At 43.3% G+C, this 23,525-nt stretch overlaps 2 protein-coding genes across 4 annotated transcripts in view; one reads left to right on the top strand and one right to left on the bottom strand.

Moving 5' to 3' along the window:
• Positions 1-3,835, top strand: part of CRIM1 (cysteine rich transmembrane BMP regulator 1) — a 175,547-nt gene extending 171,712 nt beyond the window's left edge. Inside the window, exons 16-17 of the mRNA XM_081100911.1 lie at positions 1,161-1,351; positions 2,658-3,835. Of these exons, the coding sequence (XP_080957037.1) occupies positions 1,161-1,351; positions 2,658-2,834 (368 nt within the window). The 3' untranslated portion in view covers positions 2,835-3,835. The remainder of the gene's footprint in view (positions 1-1,160; positions 1,352-2,657) is intronic.
• A 1,685-nt stretch (positions 3,836-5,520) lies between these two features.
• Positions 5,521-23,525, bottom strand: part of FEZ2 (fasciculation and elongation protein zeta 2) — a 37,630-nt gene continuing 19,625 nt past the window's right edge. For 2 of the 3 annotated variants that reach the window (XM_081100913.1, XM_081100914.1), the window contains 3 exons: positions 11,673-11,748; positions 8,829-8,894; positions 5,521-6,485 (listed from right to left, as the gene is read on the bottom strand). In XM_081100913.1, the coding sequence (XP_080957039.1) occupies positions 6,469-6,485; positions 8,829-8,894; positions 11,673-11,748 (159 nt within the window). In that variant the 3' untranslated portion in view covers positions 5,521-6,468. Of the gene's footprint in view, positions 6,486-8,828; positions 8,895-11,672; positions 11,749-13,687; positions 13,769-23,525 lie in introns of all 3 variants that reach the window. The other variant, XM_081100912.1, reaches the window with a different exon arrangement.

The following is a 23,525-nucleotide window of genomic DNA, read 5'->3' as shown; positions in this document are numbered from 1 at the left end:
GCTTTGGTCGCAAGGAAGGCTCAAAGCTAAATTTTATGGCCTGCTGCTAGCATATGAACAGAACTTAAGGACTGAATTTTATAAACAGACCCTAGTTGAAGTTTCATGTTCCTTTACTTTATACAAATCTTGTGTGACAGATATTCCTAAAACCATTTCCAATATCATTTGAAATGTGGTAAGCCAAAAATTGATTCCTTTTATTCATTGTGTATTTGAAACATGAGTTCATCAATGTTACTTTTACCATTGGTATTATTCTTGATGCATTTTTTCTCCCTACGCTGGCTAAAATTCTCTTCCTCCTATCCCCCACATACACAAAGAAGCACATTCATAAAAATGGATTTTTAAACACTGAATATCACAAAGATGTGCTACTTCGTGAGCTGAGTTTCCAGAACATTTTAGGGGCAACTCCTTCTGGTTGTGTCCTGCATCTTGCTCTAACCTGGTCTTTGATGCATTTAGACAAACTGACTACAGTGGTTTATTTGAAACAAAAGTCAGAAAACTTCCTGTTATCTCTGTCTGCAGTATTCATTGCAAGGAGGATGATTAAAAGGAGCAGAAAGACTTTCATGCATATAAGCAAAATGAGCAATTGTCCCCTGTGCAGTACATTAATAACAAGGCAGGAAAATTATCTAATAGGCCTGGTGACTTTCCAACAAATTTATGAAAAGGCATTCTTGCTCAGAGCTCAGCAAACCAGAATACTGATCAAAACACCAAGCTCTTGGTTCTAGCTTAATTTTTACTAATACTCTCGTAATTGGTCTTAGCTATTTCCCTCGCAAGTCCAAGAATATACATTGTCTAATCTCCTACTTGCAAGTAAACAGAGCTAAGCTAATATTTTTCCTTTAAAGTGTTAGAAGCCAATAAATTAAAATACTTCCAATAGTTGAATTTTTGTCACTTAAAGTCTAGATAAGAATTTTCTTGACTGGTTAGAAAAGCATCATCACGCCCAGTCATTAACCACCTCGCACGAGTCCTTTTTACATCCATCCCCAAGAGCTCTGCGGGTCAACACTACACCTTAATCATGTCTCAGCCGTAAAACCAAGTTGTTGATTTGTTTGCAATGTAATTAAAATAATCCTTAAAAATTCCGGTGTAGGTAATAAACCTTGTAATCCTTTTCTTTTTCTTAGATGTGGGTCATCTCAAGGTAGATTACGGAGATAATAAGAGGCGGCACCCAGCGGAAGATTCCTCACTGGACAGCATAGCCGCGGTCGTGGTTCCCGTCGTGATATGCCTCTCCATTATCATAGCATTCCTGCTCATCAACCAGAAGAAACAGTGGATACCCCTGCTTTGCTGGTATCGAACGCCAACGAAGGTATCGTCCTGAGAACGTTTCAGCCTCTTGAATGGTCACACTAGGAAAGCTTGCATGCTTATTACTTCCTTGAATTGTTCAGCCAGTAAAATTTTTACTTTGCTCTCCGTGGCCTCACGTGCACATCATGCTGTAGCAATCAGATATCTGGTACTGGCCCAACCTCCTGGATTGATTCCTAAGTCCTTACATAAGGAATTAAAAGCTGATCACCTGGGGTTTCTCAGTGATCTATCAACTTAGAAATGGGAGAGAAATCATCAAGGGAGGGGGTGATAGGAGAGCCGGGAAGAGAGCTAGCGATTATGGGACATACAGAAGTCAAAGGTCAGAGAGATTGTTCGAGGCAAGCAGAGAGGGAAAGTGAGCGAGAGACGAAGAGATTGCGTGAAAACTAGACGAGAGAGACATTTCATATTGAGGGAGAAAGAGTATACAAGGTGTCCCCAAGAGATGTACACACATGTTAACAGCCGACAGCTCAATTTTGAAAATGAAATGTATTTTAATAAACACTGCCTTTATAATTAGTGTGTGTATACATTTTCTGAGGATACCCTATATTTGTTGTCAAATATGCCTATTTTAAAAGGCAAGACAATTCGTTTTCATTGAAGGAAATAAATTGTGATGCTTTCCAACCTTGAGTCTACCTTTTACATTTAGTTTTTTCCTAAGAAAAAAAATCAGACAACCTTAAGAATTTAAAGCAGCCTTGAATTAACTATTTTATCCAACTTACCATCTAGATAACCCCTCCCAGTGAAAGTCTAGTAGATGGTTATCCTGCCTCCGATTTTCTTTAGACAAAAATGTGCTGGGCACATGCTGTGTCAGGACATGGGGCAGGGACTGAGCAGGCGCAGTCCCCTCTGCAGAGCTGGGAAAGGGGCCCCGCTCCCACAGGGCGTGGAGGGGCTGGCACAGGCTGTGTACAGCCCAAGTGCTTCAGCGTGGTCTCTGCCTGTCGTAACTTCCACTCATTCTCCAACCCTCTGAAGTACTAGTCTGCCCTTCGAGGGTTTGAAAATAGTCATGTCACTCACTTCACCAGTTCCCCCACTCCCCTCACCCACTCCACTTGGCATAACTTACTGACGTTTCACCCGTAAAGACAGTTTGTCAGTTAGTACCTGCGTGAAGCACCAGTTGGCACCAGAACAGATGTAAGCTCCACCGAGAGTCCGCCCGTCAGCGTACTTACTGTGAAGCTATCATCCCACTTGAATTAGGGACTAAATTTGTGTCAATTTGGGATCCGTAAAGCAGCCAATTCTTAGCGGTTTTTCTTTCCCCCGCTGCACAGCCTTCTTCCTTAAGCAACCAGCTGGTCTCTGTGGACTGCAAGAAAGGACCCCGCGCCCAGGGGGACAGTGCCCAGAGGATGCTCAGGATTGCGGAGCCCGACGCCAGGTTCAGCGGCTTCTACAGCATGCAGAAACAGAACCACCTACAGGCAGACAAGTTCTACCAGACGGTGTGAAGGGAGGCAAGTCGGATGAGGTGGTAGAAGCCAGAAGCGACTCAATCTGCTCTTAAAAGTAAACTAGAATTTGTGCACTTGCTTAGTGGGTTGTGTTGGATGGTGACTGGATGTTCAGCGCTAAGAACTGACTGGGATGGGCTCTGGCGGCGGCAGTGTGCAGAACAAGCATTCCCACTTTTCCTCAAGGTGACTGACCAAGTGTTTTCTTAGAACCAAAGTTTTCCAAGTCGCTAAGACATATTTGCTTGTAATATAGCGGTAGAGGTATTTGGGGGCGGGGACAGTCGAGTTTGGCTGGGGAAGTGGGTGGGAGGGTGGTGTTGGGAAGACGTTGGTCAGCTTGGCTCGGGGAGAGTCCCGTGAAGCAGCAGCAGTTCGGGGCCCAGCGGATGCTCCTCCTGTTGCTCCAGAGCCTGCGGGGTTGCGGCGCTCGGCCCGAGTGAGCAGGACGCCAAAGGCCTGTGATCCCGCCGCCGCCGCAGCCACCTTAGCAGCACAGAGCGCGGCAGAACCTTCCGATAGCCATCCCAGGTCTAAAGCCACAGTTCCTCCGCTCTAGTCACAGCTGCCGTGGGCAGCGAGGGAGATGTGAGGACCACATTTCCGGGAAGCGGGTTGTTCAGGATATCTACAGTTAGACTTTTGCTGCTTTCGTTTTCTTCCAAGCCAATCAGCCAGTTCCTAGCAGAGTCGGCAGGTAAACAGGACCCAAAGTCATTTCTTGGCGTGAGCACTGCGCTGTTCCCAGGACCGCGCGGCACCGAGGCGGGTGGAGGTCGCCAGGTATCTCCAGGGCTACGCTTCATTGTTTGCTGTTGCTTCGTTCTGTTTGATTGTTGGTTGTTCACAGTTTTTGTTGAAGCTCTAGCTTAAGAAGAAACTTTTCCTTTTAAAAAGACTGATTGGGGATTTTTTTTTCCTTATTATATACTGATTCTACAAAATAGAAAACTACTTCATTTTAATTGTATATTATTCAAGCACCTTTGTTGAAGCTCAAAAAAAATATGCCTCTTTAAACTTTAGCAATTATAGGAATATTTATGTAACTATCTTTTGCTTCAAAAAAAAGTATTTGTGTGCGTGTGTATATAATATATACATACATATATATTTATACACATACAATTTATGTTTTCCTGTTGAATGTATTTTTATGAGATTTTTAACCAGAACAAAGACAAACAGGCATTCCATATCAATACTTTTGATCACTTACAAATTTTTGAATAACGTGAGATCTCGTTCTACCTGCAATTTAATCGGGAAGAAAGGTGTGTGTGTGGGCGAGTGTGTACGTACACGCCTTGAGCCGTGACATCACACCTGCTGTGGAGAAGGTCTTCCTTTAGTAAATCTCCTGACTCATTTGGATTTGCTTTCAGTTGGTTTTCAATTCGCTCCACTGGCCAGAAACACTGATGGCAGTTTATCTGCATCACTAATCAGCTCCTGGATTTTTTTTTTTTTTCCTTCAAACAACTGTTTGAAACAACTACTGGAATATTGTCCATAAATAAGCTGGAAGTTTGTTGTAGTTTGCCTCAAATATAACTGACTGTATACTATAGTGTTAACTTTTCAAACAGCTCTTAGCACTTTTATACTAATTACCCATTTGTGCATTGATTTTTTTTCTTTTAAAAATGCTTGTTGTGAAAGACACAGATACCCAGTGTGCTTAATGTGAAAAGAAAACGTGTTCTGTTTTGTAAAGGAACTTTCAAGTATTGTTGTAAATACTTGGACAGAGATTGCTGAACTTTAAAAAAAAATTTAATTTATTATTATAATGTCCTAATTTATTAATCTGAAGATTAACCATTTTCTTTGTCTTAGAATATCAAAAAAAGAAAAAGGTGTTCTAGCTGTTTGCATCAAAGAAAGAAAAAGATTTATTATCAAGGGGCAATATTTTTATCTATTTCCAAAGTAAATTTGTTAATGATATGTTACCAAAATAAGATTTACATCAGCCTGATTAATATAAAATTTTGTTGACAATTAATCCATTCCTGGCATAAAAAGTCTTTATCAAAAAAAATTGTAAATGCTTGCTTTTTCAATCATGGCCATATTATGAAAATACTAACAGGATATAGGACAAGGTGTAAATTTTTTTATTATTATTTTAAAGATATGATTTATCCTGAGTGCTGTATCTGTTACTCTTTTACTTTGGTTCCTGTTGTGCTCTTGTAAAAGAAAAACAAATATAATTTCCTGAAGAATAAAATAGATCTATGGCAGGCACTTGGCGTGTACCGTAGTTCTTTAAGAACCAAGCACTTTGGTTCTTGGCCACAAACAAACACTTTTAATCACACCCTGTAACTTTCCAAGTGACTCCACATTTGGGATTAGAAAGACAAGCTGTCCTTTTGCTTTCAGGTTGTCAGTCTAACAATCTCCAGGGTCACAAGCGGCTACACAGACTCTTACCATGTTATCTCAGCGACCGCACAGAGAATGACAGGGATCCTATCATTCCAGAAAAATCGTCCCTCCCCCACCCCCCCCAACACTCCTTACCGTCAGGCGGCCACCGGGGTTTCCCAGCTCAGGCCCTGAAGTGATGGACAATGTGTGCATAGTAAGGAGAAGAATCTAGCTCTGCAAGGGAAGAAAACTGGTTAAAAACTACACCAAAAACTGAAAATAGAAATGAAGCGCTCAGGCATACTTTATCTTTTTCCCAACGTTTATTAAAGGGCACTGACTTGATTGGAACGGGCAGAAGTGCTTCATGGCTGGTGATGTATCCATGAGCAGCTGTTTCTAGAGTTAGTATTGGGGAGGCACACAGGCGTGAAGATATAACAGCCGTGGGGGATGGGCAAAGCTGCAGCTTACGGCTTCTTAAGCACCTTAACGATAGACACACTCCCTTTAAAGGACACTTCTCCACAGACACATAAAACAAAACTGAAAGTAAGTGGCAACCTAATGGTTAAAATTTGATCCATAGTGAACGCCGCAGCAGCCTCTAACACCATCGCCAACAGTTCCAGTTCTCACTGAGGATTAAACCAAGATGACACACATTCCCGTTTCATCCTGACAACAGCCCAAGTTTAAGCTTCCGTCTCTGGACAATACTGATACTTACACTGACGGTTCTCTTACAACAATCGGTGTTGGTTTTGCCGTCGCTGAGGAACAGCTGTGCTATGAATCTCTCAATGCTTTAACCCAGCGGCCGCCAACCTTTCAGACCTCGCGGACCACCAGTGGCCCGCGGACCACCGGTTGGCAACCGCTGCTTTAACCTGTCCTTCAATGTAGTTTATATCTAGAAAGCCATGAAACCTCAAATGGGCATATGGTCAGTACATAAAAAATATAACTGCACATGCATAGTTCATATTACATCCCCTGACTCTCAAAGTTGAAGAATTCATAATTGTTCATATTTAACAAAAAAAAATCCCTAGAATTCAAAATAGTGCCATGTTTCTCTCGGTTCGTAATACGAAGGATCAGTGAAGGCGTCGTCTATTAATACTGCGTCACAAACCCAAGTTCACGTTGCCGAGCTTCCGCTAGCAGGAGGGAGGGGGCCGCTCTCGGAGGACTGCTGTGTGAAATCTGGCGTCCAGGCCACGGGAGACGGCTCCTGCGAGAGGCCGCCCTATGTAGGACACAGGACTAGGGGGAGAAAGGAAACATCAATAGAAATGCGTATTTTGTAGACACGAGAAGCACATTCATTTCATTTACATCTACATAAAAAACACCTTTAATGAGAACTTGCTGTTAATGCAAGGGTCTACAGTAGCAATTTTAAGAAAGGTTCTAAAAGGCTACGCCCAACAATGAAAGTTCTCTTAAGATATTTGTTCCCACTGCCCAGAAATGAGATACCAAACGACCACGTCTCGAGGGTACCCCTCAGAGAGGCCCGTGTTAGCCCAGTACCAGGCGGCTTGTAGCAAACTGCCTCCCCGGTGAGCTCCCCCAGGCGCCAGTCGGCACACGCTGCGGTCCCTGTCCAGGATCAGCACGGAGGCAGCCGAACTACTCGCCTTTGGTACAACTGTGGGCTGTGGCGGGGAGCGAGGCGGGGGTGAGGAAGACGCTCAGGTAGCCCTACTGCACCCGTCCCGTCTTCCTCGGGCCAAGTGAGGCCACTTCGCTGCCTTCTTGCATTTCTCCCCTGCACATGAAAGTTACCTTAATTTAGGCAGCCAAGCCCCAGCCACTGGTGTTAAACTAACATGAGAAGAGAAAGCCCACCAAGAAAAGGGACGGCAAGCTCTCCCTTGAGCAACACCTGCCAGGCAAATAAACTTTCTGGTCCCAGAGGGGAGGAGCCATCAGCTGGCGGCGGGCTGTCCGGATGGGTGGAAACTGGCCCCATAGCCACACCCTCCCGTGCCCTTGAACACCTGAGCGTTCCACTCCCCTTCATTCTCTTGGACAAGTATCACCACTTTCATCTGAACCCCAGCTTCATTTCCACCCAGTCCTGCCAAGGACAAAACCACAACTTGCGCACGAGCAGCTCGGCAGTGCGGGTACTGCACAGAGCCCCGGGCTCAGCGGAGCCAGCGCCCGAGCGGGGGAGCAGAGGGATGGGTGCTGCTTCCCTGAGGCACGCGGTGTCCAGGTTCACAGGACAGCCTGGGTTTTAGAGGAAAAAAGTAGAAATCACTTCCCCCACAGCACTGTTCTCTGGGTCATAAATTCCTCCATGAGGTCGGAGGATAAAAGAGCTAGAGAATGCCTCAGAAGCTCCTCCTCTCTCTGCCCCACATGGCAAGGCCCTGGGCACCCACGATAATTAAAAATTGACATGTGTTCATGTTCATCTCATTCCTGTGCCGCATCTATAAGAGCAAACCTCAGAACAATCCACCTTTTATACCAATGCTAGCATGGCACAAAAGCAAAGATGTCAGATTTTCTTTTTAAAACATTCAGAATATAAGAAGAAAGAAAGGCAGCTTATGAAAAAGACAATGTCTTTTCTACTCTCGTTAACTAATGGCTGGCTGGCTCCCCATCAATCCGGTCTCTTACAGGTGAAACTCTTATTACTCCCTTTGCACTCCTGGTTTCTACCACTGAGAGTCCCTCCATGAAGCTATGGTTGAGGAAACGTCCCTCTGGTTACGTAACATCTCAGAAATCCAACCTTCCTTAAATTCAGCTAACAGCTGGTGGAGAGAGAGAGAACTCCCAAAAAGAAAAGTTGCCAGAAGAGGTTGCTCTTGAAAGTGAACCAAATACCGCAGGATACACTTTGTGATGCTTTGAAAATCTGTCACCTGAATAACTGCTACTTCTCGTAATTTCATTGAAAAGCGGTAGTTTTGCCTGTAACTAAATTCTCCTGTCCCCTCTTTACCATCCCAAGTTTGCTCTTGCCTGAGCAAAGCAGGCGATCTCATTAACTCCTCCAACGATCATCTGCCCCATCACTGTTCCCATCCTGTGTGGTCTTGATCTTGCTCCTAAGATTTATGGCTCACTTGTCACTGTCCTGGGTTCATGCAAGTCCATTCCTTTCATTTTTCCCTGCGCCCCTCCCCGTCCCTTACACCAGTCCCTGTCACAGCCCTTTGGAACGGTTAACTGATTGCTCCCTCCTTCATGCATCCTCACTAACCCGTCCTTCTCTTCCTACTGTCCCCCAGCTGGCAGAGGCCGCCTTCTCAAACCCTCCCAGTGTCAACAGCTGATGCTCTAATTACGCATACTTATGGCAATATTTCCATACTACTAGTATTTCTTCCACTGCCCACCTTGATGTTTCTAATTTAGCCGTGGAAATGATTTCTAGCCCAGGACCTCAACTAAAGGAAAATGTTACATAACCGTAATTTATAATGCTGATAGCATAATTAAGCCATGTATCCTCACCCAGCACAAATGAAATTAATGAAGGTTGTGCTTTTGAAAGTTACTTTTAATCTATTAGCAAGATGATGCATTTACTGACTAATCACAACTTGCCAACCATTGCACAGAAGCCATTATGAAACTCACCTTTCAGTATATAATCAGTTAACAAGCTCGGAACCTTTTCACTGTCCTCTTTCATGGCACGAAGAACTAGGAAACAAAAGATAAGGAAAAGGCAACAATTCTAAATTCAGACCAAAATATCATTTAATTTCTATCACTCAGCCTTAATCTTCATTATGGTATAACCAGTTCATGCAAATTATTATCTTCTCAATAAGGGGAATACACCTGCAAATGCTCAGGAATTCAGGTCAGGATATTCCAGCTCCCTGGGAGTTATTTCCCCGATTTCACGAACAGTGGAGGAGGGAAGAGAAACCCGGCTATTGGCACGGAGCCCAGCTTTGCCATAAAGGCTGAAAGCAGGTTCCCGTCACATGCACGTCTGTGAGCTCAGAGCACAGGAACCTAGTGCAGCAGATGCCACAGCTGGAGAAACAGGCAAATGAACAGTGAGCTGTCCTCAAGGAGCATATCTGCCAGCCTTCTTGGAACTTTTAAAGAAGAGACCAAAATGAAGGCCAGACTCCATGAAGCAGCCAGGCTGCCGCCTCCTCTCCCGAGGAACCTGGTGAATCAGCCTCTCCTATCGGGAATCTGAGCGTTTTGTCTCTAAGCCAGGGGTGGGCAAACTTTTTGACTCGAGGGCCACAATGGGTTCTTAAACTGGACCTGAGGGCCGGAACAAAAGCATGGGTGGAGTGTTTGTGTGAACTAATATAAATTCAAAGTAAACATCATTACATAAAAGGGTACGGTCTTTTTTTTTTTTTTAGTTTTATTCATTTCAAACGGGCCGAATCCGGCCCGTGGGCCGTAGTTTGCCCACAGCTGCTCTAAGCAAAGACAAAATAGGAAAAACAGCTACTATTATAATGCTTAAAAACAACACAAGCCTAGACCACACAGGTACAGACAAACCCACAAATACTGCTCTTCTGCAGCGATTGGCAACTCCAATGTTCTCCAGAGCACCCTAGGGGAAATGCCCCCTTTCCTCCCCGAGACATGACAGTACCACACAGTGTAACTGTCAGGTCAGCCTTCCTGGTTAAACCCCAACTCTGCTGCTTCCTAGTCATGGGACTCGGAGGAAGTTACTTAACCACTGAGGGCACCGAGCTCCTCGTCTGTAACGTGAGGAGGATAACTAGACCTGCCTCAGAGGCTGGTTGAGTGTTCAGCCACTAATCGAGATGTGAGGACGTAGAATAGTGCCTGGCACGTAATATATGCTGCGTAAGCATTAACCATAGTTGTTAATACAACTAATATTATTCTAATTCTTATAACGATTATTATTGCACCTCCAATAGCTTTTACCAGGAAGGCTACTGTCTCCACGGGGCTTTCCTGTGGCTGCCATCTGCAGGTGGTGGGAGCAGAGGCTCAGGTCCTCCCAAAGTTCTCAGATGCCCACTGTTTTATTTTCAAAGTGAAGGTCATCCTTCCTGTCCTCACAGCTATATTAAGTTGGGCATTCACTTACGCACCCTACACACGTGCACTCACCCAAAGATTCCAAGCTCCTCAAACGATGCAGGTATCACCTAAGAATCGTGCCAAGGGCATTCTGATGGCCTTGGTGTGACCAAGTAAATGTTTGTCCTTGATCTGAGAAGGCGGGGTCTCTCAGTAATTCCTAACCTCTAGGTGGTATTTATGGTCCCATCTTAGAGGGCTACTAAGTCCAGTATTTCTGCTTCCAATCATATTTTAAATTTGTTTTCCATTCTATATAAAATCATGTACCAAAAGCCAGCATCATTAAAAGTACAGCAGACTGGAATGAAGAGACCAGCCCTGTAATTAACCATTCCCCTGTGTGATCTTGGACACTCAAAACTTCCTAAGTTCTTCCTCAAAATTAGAGGGCTGTCCACCCAGTTCATCTCTTAGTTATTTATTTCAGACTGGCTGGCATCACTTAATGTATCCATATTTAAGCATTAAATGTTTTTAAGTATGTTTTGCATAATCACAACTGTAAACCTACTTTGCCCCACCTGTACATTAACTTGCTATGAGGTAAAGGGAGCAACTATTTTCAGCCTCGTTTTTCACTGTGACCAAGAGAGGGTAAGTGACTTCTAAGGATATCCCTCTAAACCAGCGGTCGCCAACCTTTCGGACCTCACGGACCACCAGCGGTCCACGGACCACCGGTTGGCGACCGCTGCTCTAAATGACAGGAACAGAACCAGAACTCAGGGCTCATTTATGGCTATCATAGACACTCGATACCATGAATAGTTAGGTCTGACAAGTTACCTTTGTTAGACTTAGAGTATTTTTGTCTGCTTTGTTCACTAAAGTATCCCAAGTGCCCAGAACACGGCCTGGTACAGAGTAGGTCTTTACTAAATGTTTGCTCAATGAATGAATATTCTTAAAATATCACTATCAATTTATGGTCTACCTATAACTATTGTCTAGGGGGTCTATATTTATAAAAGAGAGAGGGGGGAGCCATACTTCTCCTAAATTTTTCCTATTCAGTTACTCAGTGATATTTACATAAGATCCATGAAGGACCTTACTTATTGATAAATGGGTATGTTCTTAAATATACAAAAGGTAATGGAGAATCAGGTTACATTTTTCCCCCAAAAATTCAAGTTGTACACATTTTAAGAGGCCAGAAAATAAATTAAAAAAATAAAACCCATAAATCAACTCTAAATTTAGGGTTATGTTAGATGTCAGAACCATTTATAGTTTCATTCTCTAAAGAATAAAGGATGAAATCCATCATTTATTAAATCAATAAAACAAACAATAACCACAGCAATATAGCCAGCCAACTGAAATCAGTATTTAGAATCAGCAAAAGGTAAGTAACAGTTTAGTTTGGTCTTTACTCACTTTTTGTTAATATCTGAAGATCTTCAACAGATGGTGGTCCATTTTTTTTCTCATAGGGAATAACTGTTGTTAAGTACTGCCAAATTTAAAAAAAAGAAAGTGTCACTTAAATCTGAATTACCTGATCTGCAAAAATTAGAAACAGTTACCAGATGTCTATTTTATAACATGACACGAGTTACATTAGTAACGGACACAGGTATCTTATGTCTCAGCTGCAGCTCAGCTTTTCCCACCTCTATCTGCTTCATCCAAACCCAATGTCAACATAAATACGCATCTGTTCACCTTTCAGTTATTAAAAATTTCAGAGGAGTAGGTCTGAGGATGACTTAACTTGTTCAACGTGTTCAAAGTGAAGTCTTATCTAACATTCTCCTTGCATATTTTCAACACATTTTTAAGATAGTAATTTTAACTAAAAGCATAGTTGTAACAGTTCTGCATAACAAAATAATTCCCAATAGTCAAATAATTCTGTTTCAGGCCATTATTTTCCGCTTGAATAAAATGGTCACATGAAAAAATACTAGCTTCTTTTAGAAACTAACAAGGACACATTTACCCAAGTAATTTAGGAGGTGTTTATTATTATTATTATTATTATTATTTTAAATTATTGTGTAAGTAGTTATAAATGTTTGAAGGTATTAGTGGAAAAGAGAAAAGTGAAAGAGAATGGCCTAAGGGTAAATGAACAATGAAAATTCATGTCTGAAATTGAGACAAATTGCCTAGTCTACTAGTGTAATGGCTCTCAAGTATCAAGTTATGAACTATAACTATGTCCCTTGAAAGCAGAGTCTAAAAATTATTGTCCGGAGTCTCCTATTCTGGCCACTCCACCAAAAACTATGTTTTAGTGCAGTCTGCAGAGGCTCACCTAGAGATCCACTAGTTTTCCATGCTATCTGTTCGGCTCCTCCCACCATTTAGCCCCTGCCCACATCTCAGCTCTATTCCTAATCCTCTGAGTGATTTTATCCCACTCATAAAAAAAAAAAAAAAGATAAAGTTACTTAATCATAACTAGCTCCCTAGGTTCAGAAAAGTAGAGAAGTGTGTGTTGTTCAATCTTTAAGAAACTCAGTGCTCCGTCCTCTGTTTGGTGCAGACCTCTCCAAGGTGAAGCCCACCTGCATGACCGAGTACATCTCCTGGGAAGGAGACCCTCAGAGCTGGAGGCGTGCCCTCCTGGGGCTTCACTAACGGCAGGGGTGACGGCCAACCTGGAGAGGCACCCGGAATCGGGCCTGGGCATGCGTGCCACCCGGCTACGCCTTCCAGCCTTCCTGCCCGCTCCCAGGTGCTGGATCAGATTGGGAGTTATTTTGCCATCTTATGGGTTTGAGAGAGGCAAGAAACACCAAAATAAATAAAAAAATTCAACCATCCCAGCATGGAACCCCTTTATAAGCTGCAAATGTCGATGTGAGGGATTATACAAATTTGTTAATAAAAAGCAAATTACCACCCTCATATCTATGTATGATTTGTATAAATAATGTTTCATGCCTTTGGTAAACAAGCGAGTTGGCAGACTATATGATATACCTTAAGAACACATGAATATCATTTAAAAAGAGGTAAGATATACGCCATAGACATTTCTGACCTAGAACACTAATCCAAAAGATACCAACTCCTGATTTTCTTTCCCAAAAATGAGATCTTGTTTCTAAACTTTTAGAATTAGAGTAGCATATTCTAGTTATTTTTCACAATTACATATTCTACACATGCAATTAGTTATATGCATGTTAATATCTGTTTAGAGGTGAAAGTGAAAAACGAAGCTCTAAAACATGCATTAAGAATGCATTTAGTCTATACTGCTTTTTCCTAAAGGGAACTTCTATATATTTTCATTCTATATAAGTTTATACATTATAAAACTTGCATTTCTCTTGTAAGCAACAGTCTTAGTAAGTTAGTAAAGCTGCCAGCTTTCAGGACCTTCACTTACACAGAGAATGAAAGAGCAGAGAATGAGGAAAATAAGGATAACCGAGCACCTGTTTCTCTCCACCTGCATTTCCAAAGGTGTGGCGGAGGCCATTCTGAATGACATTTGAGATCCCTTCCATGCTGAAGCGCTACAGGCAGCCATATACGCCCGGAAGAGAAGGACAGAGAAAGAAGTTCAAAGACTATTAGTAAGAATGTACCACAGTAACTTCCGTGCCCAAGAGGCAAGCAGTTAGAAAACGCCACTACTCATTCAGATAAAGCAGACAAATGCATGCTGTTTTTAAAATGTCCTTGCTTCCATTTCTTTGCAAGTCAAATGCAAAAGCAATTGCTTTTATGCCACTGTATTCATGAAGATTTTACCTAACATTTGCTCCAATGTAAACACTGCAAGTTGTACACATACTTGTTTTATGCAAAATTTACCATAGTTGTTAAGATACCTTTTGATATTGCTTACCTACATTTTATCAAAAGTCTGAAAACTTGGCACCAACAGTACGAGTATTTTGAGCCTGAGTGTGCATATTTCTACTGTAAGTTTGGAGAGCACTGATAGGCACTTGGCAAATGAAATGCTGTTACTTGGAGAGCCGACTACGGCTTCCCACTTGCTCTCGGGCCACCTGCCACTGCCTGGGCGCAGAAAATGCGGCCGGAAGGGCACAGTGGATCGCATGTGCCAGCCAGGCCCTAACTCTTCTGCAAGGATTTTCCGCTCCGTTTCTAGGAAACAATTCCAGCTTATTTCTCCCAGCAACCTCCAAGACTTCCTAGAATTCATGGCACTGAGAAGGGGCTACTTCTCTCCAAACGTCTTCTCTTGATTTGTAGCCAGTCTACCATGTCATCAGACACAGTGAAAAGCGTCAGTGGCACCTCAATGGCTGCTGAGTCAAAAGATTTAGATTAATTCTTACACGATGACTAACTAAGGGGAAAGGCATCCTGCAAAGGAAGTTCAGTCCTGAGTCACCGGATGGTTCCGTTCCCTGCAATTTCATAGGGGAAAGTTGACTCGGTAAACACATTTGAGGAATCAAGATGAATATGTCTCCCAGGAACAGAAGAAAAGAAACCAAGGCAATGGTCTCTGCCCTCAAGAAATGTATAGTTTAGCCCAGTGGTTCTCAAACTGTGGTCCAGGGCATCCCCCACGAGGTCCCAGAAACCCTTTCAGCGGCCCATGAGGCTAAATTATTTTCTTAGAAATACTAACACATAATTTGCTTTTTAAAATCTTATTCTCTAAAAACTTAGAATTAAGTATTCCAAATGACTGACTGGATGCGGAAACAGATGTGAAAATCTAGCTGAATTCAAGTAAGCCAGGTATTAATGAGATTGACAAAAATGCAGAGCAATGCCATTGTGCTCACTAAACTTTCTGAAATATAGTTATTTTTCCTAAAAATAGTACTTATGTAAGCATTAATGAATTTCTTATTGGTATTTTAATGAATTAATATATATATGTTAAACTCTTAAGAGTTTTAATTTCTGATATGATAAACATCGGTATATAATATATAACCTATAGAACCAAAATATGCCTAGATATAAACAAAAGCACTTTCAGGTCTTCAATAAATGTTACGAATACAAAGAAGTCCTGACAACAAAAAGTTGAGAAACACCGAAAGGCTTCCCCCGGAAGGAACGGAGTGCCTGTATTGGTCACATGGCAATGGCGCTGCTGAGATTCTGAGCACCACGTCGGACCAGCCTGTGGGAGCTGAGACAGCTCTGCTTCTCCCGAGTTGCCCTCCTTCCCCACCCCATCCTCCAGGCTGCGTTTTAGCAAGAATCAAGGTCTGGGCAAGACCCCTCGACTGCACATGCTTCACTCTGCTGACAGCGGAACTGTTACCTTAGACCAGCCGTGGGCAAACTACGGCCCGCGGGCCGGATCCGGCCCATTTGAAATGAATAAAACTATTGAAAAAAAAGACCGTACCCTTTTATGTAATGATGTTTACTTCGAATTTATATTAGTTCACACAAACACTCCATCCATGCTTTTGTTCCGGCCCTCCGGTCCAGTTTAAGAACCCATTGTGGCCCTCGAGTCAAAAAGTTTGCCCACCCCTGCCTTAGACGGTATTGGCTTGTTTTAAAAGAAAAACCTACAGATTATAGATTTTTCACATGCGGTCGTATAGTCTGTTTTCACTTTTTAAACACATTATCAAAAGAGATGACTTATTGTAGGCTCCAGAATCTATAATAAAAATAATAGGAAACTCTTTTCAAGTAAATGTCAACTCATTTTTTAAATTTTAATAAAGATATTTATTTTTAAAAACAAAACAAAGGGAAAAAATACTTTTCTATATTACCTAACTCCATTGTCTATGGGCACACTAAAACCAGATACAAATTCAGAAAATCTCTAGCAATACGAACCATTTTAGAATCCATGTATCAAGAAACTAAAGTACACTTTACAGTTGAGCAGCACATCCTAAAAACACTATCTTTATTTTTTGCTTTGCCAGCTGGAAATCTAATTCCTAATTCTGGGGGGGAGGGGAGGACAACAAGTAAGACTGATGCAAATTCATAACTTCCTAAGACATATACGTAATGTAGGCTTCCTTACTAAGTGTGCCGCTGCCAATATTGCTGAGCCATTCAACTACTGGTGGTCTGACTACCTCTCAAAGATGACTTTCATGCAACCAGAGCTCCAGGCCTCATGGAAAGAAATGAAAGTGCAACCATAGGAAGCCACAGTAACCTGGAAAAATATAAAACTAACAGCTGATCCTAGCGAAAGCAGCAAAGGAACCTCTGCCCTTTGCTGACAGGCGCTGAGTCAGGACCTGTGGCCAACCAGGCCCCTGCATCCTGACCAGGCAGTCGCACGGCAGCCGGGAGGTTCTCCTGCCTCCTGCTCCGCTGGGGAAAACGACACAAGACAATCAGAAGGCTCCTGGGAAACGCAAAGAAACAGCTCCGGCTGCCATCAACTCCCACCTCCCCAGGAATCAGGCAGTAACACTGTCTGCCTCCCCTGTATTTTCAGACTCTCCTTTCCCAGTGGCACCTGTAAACTCTCAACCCCCTTAACCTCATTCCCCTCCCCAGGGCTTCCTGAAACAGCTCCTCCCAGGTGGCATGTCTTTGATGCTGAGATTCACGGACACTTTTCCGATCTGAGACATGCTGTGAGCTCTCCTCCTTCACCCGCTCCCTGGATTCCCAGACACCACTCTCCCAGAGGCCCCACCCCACCCCACCCCCGCCTCTCTGGTAGCTTCTCTGAGAGGTGCCTCTTTCTCCGCTCATCTCTGTACGCCGAGGTCTCCGCGATTTTGCCCCTATTTTTTATCATGCAGTCTCTCTGAACGTTCCCATTCAATAGTTCCGACTTTTGCCTCCATAAATCTACAGTTTCACTTTGCTAAGATGAGTAGACGGCTAAGAACCGAGCCTGACACATGAGAAAAGCTCAGTAAACATTAGCTATCTGTATTGTAATTAATTTTTCCCCTGAGCTTCTGGCGTGTATATGTATTGGCTTATTGGACATCTGTACCTCAATATTTCTAAAACTCATTATATCCAAACTGAAATCATCCTTCTCTTTCCCACCAAAAATCAAACAAAAATAAAAAATAAGCCCAGCCAGTGTGGCTCAGTGGTTGAGTGTCAACCTCTGAAACATGAGGTCACAATTCAATTCCAGGTTAGGACACAGGCCCAGCTTGTGGGTTCGATTCCCAGTGTGGGGTGTGCGGGAGGCAGCCAATCAATGATTTTTCTCTCATCGTTGATGTTTCTATCTCTCTCCCCCTCTCCCTTCCTCTCTGAAATCAATAAAAATATATTTCAAAAAAATAAGAAACCTGTTCCTCCTTCAGCATTCTATAATTCTCATTCATTTACTCATTCTTTCAAAAAAATATATTGCCGAAACCGGTTTGGCTCAGTGGATAGAGCATCGGCCTGCGGACTGAAAGGTCCCAGGTTCGATTCCGGTCAGGGGCATGTACCTGGGTTGCGGGCACATCCCCAGTGGATGTGCAGGAGGCAGCTGATCGATGTTTCTCTCTCATCGATGTTTCTAACTCTCTATCTCTCTCCCTTCCTCTCTGTAAAAAATCAGTAAAATATATTAAAAAATATATATATATTGAGCCAGATGTTATTGCGGCATTAGATTCAAAGTGAACACACCAGCCAAAAGCCCTCCCACCCTCATGAGCTGACACTGCAGTGCAAGAGGGGCAGAAAGAGTAAAACCAGCACAGGAACTGGAGAACCACAGGCGGCGGGTGTCCTGCCGAGAGCTCCCACAGGGCAGCTACAGGCTGGATGCCTGCTTTGTTCCGAGAGGTCAGAGGAAAGCTCTGCGGAGGCGACATCTGAGCTGGCACATGACTTACACAGTCTCCCAGATGAGCTACAAAGGACAATGGACCAAAAAGATCCTCTCAGACAACAAACCCAAAGCAGCCACGACCTAGGAGTTCCCTGTGCGGCCGGGGCGCAGGGTCTGCTACTCTCCAGCAGGACGTGAGACGGCAGCTACTGAGACATCCCTTCTCCCTGCCTCCCAGTAAGTTTTTACTACAGCGGCCCTGCCCCTCTCCATCTTTGTGTGCTGACGTGTTAGGATGGGAAGCCTGCCCTTTGCACCATCAGGGGCTGCATCCAGGGCTGACAGGAAGGGCGGCCAGCCCCCCAAGATGGTGCCCAAGATGGACACAGTGAGGGCTGATGATACCGCATACTAGTCGCTCCCTCTGGAAAAAGGGTACAGGTGTTCTGTCTGTATTTGCCAAGTCAGAGGTGAGTGACCTGACCCTAACTTCTCCCTTCCCTGGTGCCCGAACCAATCCAGGCAACCTCCTTATATCGCTGAAATGCAACTCTCTCCCCATTCCTCCTGACACTTCCTTGCCTCATTTCTTCCCTGCATGACCGCCACAGCCTCCGAATCAACTCTCTGCCCCTAGCTGTCTCCTTCCAGTTAGTTCTCTCTGCAACACTGACGTTACCCTTCCAAAAGGCAAATCCGACCGTGCTTAACAACCCACTTCAACCTCTTTCTGGTTTCCCATGGCCTCTACATAAAGACCAAATGCTGCAGCGTGGCTTACAGAGCCATCCACTCTCTGGCTTCCATTTGGCTACTTGCACACCCTCTTCTTGACTTACTTCCTCTCCTTCTACCTGTCTCCCTCAACTTCGAGTCATAATGGACAACCTGCAGCTCCCCAGGTGTCCCTAACCTGCAGCTGCCCAGACGTCACCTCCAGGTGGTTGCCCATACCACTCCCAATGCTCAGAATGCCTGTCCCTCCTTATTCTTCTTCCTGTCCTCAGGGTGCAGATTCAGCTCAGCCTCCCCAGACCCCTAAACCAAACGGGGCAACAGCAACGTACGCCAGGCACGAGAAGCACTAAAAACAATGCTCACACTACATGTACGTCTCTCAACCGTGACACCACGGACATGTTGAGTGTGTCATTCTCTGCCCCGGGGCAGTCCCATGCACTGCAGGGTGTTAAACGGCACCTCTGGCCTCTCCTAAGCAGGAGGCCAGTGGCACTGCCCCCACCTCACCCAGTGTGACAATGACAAATGTTTCCAGACACTGCCTAACGCCTGGTGGGCAAACTGGCCTGGGCGAGGATACTGCACACAGTGCAGTAAAGGGCGTGCCCTCCAGATCCCCAGCCCACAGGCAGCTCGCCCTGGAAGCTGGGATTCACTCATTATCCTTTACACCTATACCTGGCATGTAACTAAAGATCAGTATATGTCCGTGTGGTAATAGTTTAAAAAAAGATAATTACAATATTTTTGTCAAAGTGAGATGAGGTACAAGATGTAAAGAATAACAGCAGAGGAAAAAAGAATAATTTTAGTTAGATGCAGATAGATAATTTTTTGTTAAATTCAACAATTCTCAAAATCTTTAAGGACAGCATTAATGGCTTCTCCTTTTGCACGCCCACAAAGCACAGGCCCATCCTCAGCACAGAGGAGGCATTTGATCGACAGTCATTGGCTTAAACTGTAAAATTCTTCACCAATTACTACCAATCACTACACTTCCAGATTTTTATATGAAACCAGGATCACACCGTAGTCAAAAGTATTTGGAATCAGAAGATATTTCAACAGTCAAGTTGGATAGAAAAATGTCAAACTAGACATCAATGATCTGGGCTCTCCCAGCTTTGCCACTAACTGACATGACGGCAGTCCCTCCTGCCCAGGCCCGTTTCCTCACCTGTAAAACAGATGCATAAAGTATCATTAAGGATCTTATCTGCAAAGTCTATGAATCTATGAATTCAACCAAGACAGATTATTTTTTTAAGAAGACAAATCGAAAGCAAGCGCACGCGCGCGCGCACACACACACACACCAGAGGACTGAAAGGTCACATGTGAGTGCTCTGAGATGACAGAATGGCAAGGCCAGGCGCTAGTCACAGACAGCTGCTCCAAAGGCTCCATGTTGTGCTGAGGAAGCGAGTACATTCTGAGGAAGGTGCAAGACTAATCTCCCTCTCCATCCCAGTGTCTGGCACAGGACCTGGGTCCTAGCAGGCACCTGTCGAGGTCCCTAAGCCAACGTTGTAACACTCCCAAGACCAGAGCCCAAGAGTCTTTGGGCCTGGGATCACCATATCATGAGGCCTCTTGCCGTCTTGCCGGAGACAACATTTTTTAAAACAGCTAAAAGGCAAAAATAATCTGAGGGTGAACAGGAGGAAGATGACAGGACAAGATACAAAGTAATTTGTCAAAGGCGTGAACAACGGCCTTCTGAAAAAGGCGCTGAGGAGCCTGGCCCGGGGAGTCAGCGTGAGGTTAGCGAAGTAGGATGAAATAAGCGTGTTGGCGCGGTCGTGACTGAGAAACATAAAACCCCTGGGATGATGAAGGGAGTAGCAAGCAGAAGATCATCAATGAATCAGACGGATCAAGGGTAGGAAAGACTAGGCGGTGAGACGAGGAAGAAACAGAGAAAGAGCCCTGAAGAGCACACAACAGTCTGCCTTATGACCTCCCAGTAAATTAAAAAAAATAATAATAATAAAAAACCGAACAATATGACCTTTGGGAAGGCAAAATGAATCTTAAAAGGATAAAACCTCAGAGACAGATCACGTTTACTTTTCAGTAACCTTCACCTCACTCAGAAAGACTACATTTACAGACTTTGGGAGCCGATGCAGTGACATGAGGCGCTCCTGGGTCCTAACTGGGCCAGAGGGAAGACCATGCACCCTCTCCCCGCCCGACCTCTACGAAGCGGCCAACAGCTCTGCTACACGCCCTCTCGGGATGGAACTGGTGAGAGGAGCCCACATAGAGCAGGAAAATGATTAAGCACCATGGTATTCGCTCATTGTTCGCCTCGGCACTGACAAAGCGCCAAAGTGGCCGGACAAGGAAGGGGCGCACAAAACAAGGGGCTTCAAGCGCACAATGGTGCTGAGAACACTCACAAGTGTCCCGCAACCATTTCCTCCCCTGGGTGCGTCAGTATGAACAGTCTCAAAATCAGGCATTCTTCAGAAACTGTTCTCAGACAAAACCAGGAGCAACAAAGTGTAAACAAGATACAGATGATTATTTTTAAATCTATAATGAGCCAAGATCCACAAGCCCATCCACAACAGGCGCGCAGAACTCAGAACTGAAAAGGGGTGTCATCCTTGCACCGAGCCCTGCATAGCTCTGCACAGCCTCGCTCCCATGCATACTGGTTTTGGGATCTACACTTACTCATTTATGAAAGAGCAGAAATAATAATAATAATAATAATAATAATGTCTACTTCATAGGGTTGTTGTGAGGATTCAATGAGATCATGCAGGGGAAGCATTTTAGCAAGTGTTCAGCAAATATAAATACTCAAAAAAATGTCTGGGTTATTCCTTTAAAAAGGCTAGAATAACATTTGGGATAAATTCCCATGGAGAAATAACCATATCTTTCTACCTCTCTCCAGAACAGTAAAAACAGTATTTCAATTTCTCATTGAATAAAATGACAACTGAGAAATAACAAGTGCCTGATTATAGTCTCATAGCTTAAGGACTGAAGATAACATGAAGAAAAGACACTACTGTCTATGACTGAATATAGTAATCAGTCAAAAAGCTAAAGCAGAAAACAAGTAACCCTTTTAGTAATTCAAGGTCTTTCTTAACAACAGAAAGAATACAGCTAGGAACACACTACGTAAACTGAAAGGCAACTAGAGTCAGATATAGTGTCGGAGTTTGTTAATTCTTTTATCAAGTCCTAAACATATCGACCCACTCTATGCCCAGCACAGGTCAACTAATTTCACAGAACGCAGGATCCAAGACAAAGAAGCAAAACTAACCAGGAAGCCAGGAAATTCAGACTATTTCTGCTACCAAATTTTTACCCTCATCTGATATCAACTGGTACAGATCTCTAACTAGCCAGAAAATCTTCTAAAACTTTCAATATCAAAGCTCAATGTCAGGCCAAAACCGGTTTGGCTCAGTGGATAGAGCGTCAGCCTGTGGACTGAAAGGTCCCAGGTTCGATTCCGGTCAAGGGCATGTACCTTGGTTGCGGGCACATCCCCAGTGGGGAGTGTGCAGGAGGCAACTGGTTGATGTTTCTCTCTCATCGATGTTTCTAACTCTCTATTTCTCTCCTTTCCTCTCTGTAAAAACTCAATAAAATACATTTTAAAAAAAAAGCTCAATGTCAGAAAAAAAAGGTTAGGAAAAGCAATTAAGAAATGCTTTTCATCCAAACTATACTCTTACTCTATTAATATTCTTTATACTCATGACTTCTAAAGTAGCAAAATTAAATATAATTATTATTTATAAATCACATCATTGTCAATAGTTTTACAATTTTCAAAATTAATTTGTAAAATAGTAGCTTTTTCCCAGCTGGTGTGGTTCAGTGGTTGAACATCATCCTATGAACCAGGAGATCATGGTTCGATTCCTGGTCAGGGCACATGACCAGGTTGCCGGCTCAATCCCCAGTGTGGGGCATGCAGGAGGCAGCCAACCAATGATTCTCTGTCATCATTGGTGTTTCTGTCTCTCTCCCTTTCCCTGCCTCTCTGAAATCAACACAAATATATTTTAAAAGTAAATAAAGCAGTTTTCATTAATAAATTAAAATTCTTAAAATAAAAAACATGAGAAAACAGAATTGAAAGCAATAGTTAAATGTAATAAAACTACCAAGTAATGGAGGGGTTGGGGGTGAGAGGTAATCAACCAAAGACCTGGTATGCATATATACATAACCCAAGGACACAGACAATAGGAAGGTGAAAGATGCTTGGGATGAGGGTGGGGGGAAGGGAGCATGTGTAATACTTTCAACAGTAAAGAATTATTTTTTAAAAATTACCAAGTACAATTATTCAAATAATTATTAAGATATTACTTAAGATGTAAAAATAGATTTTGCTTATTTTGACACTTCTTCAAATCAAATAATTTTAATGTGAACTATAAAGCAATTATAAATGCAAATTCTACAAAAGATAATTTTCTTAAAAAATCATATCTAGGAAAATATAAATTATACCAAATAGATAAGTACTTGAAAATGTCTTGACTTTAAACTACTACTTTATAAGTTCAGTCTCGCCGAAACCGGTTTGGCTCAGTGGACAGAGCATCGGCTTGCGGACTGGAGGGTCCCAGGTTCGATTCCTGTCAAGGGCATGTACCTGGGTTGCGGGCACATCCCCAGTAGGAGATGTGCAGGAAGCAGCTGATCGATGTTTCTCTCTCATCGATGTTTCTAGCTCTCTATCTCTCTCCCTTCCTCTCTGTAAAAAATCAATAAAATATATTTTAAAAAAAAATTATAAGTTCAGTCTCAGAGCAGAAAGATGT

This window comes from Myotis nattereri (genome assembly GCF_964212035.1).
Source record: "Myotis nattereri genome assembly, chromosome: 10".
Taxonomy (NCBI): Eukaryota; Metazoa; Chordata; class Mammalia; order Chiroptera; family Vespertilionidae; genus Myotis; species Myotis nattereri.
The sequence above is the reverse complement of the archived record's forward strand: the minus strand, read 5'-3'. Positions and strand labels throughout refer to the sequence as shown.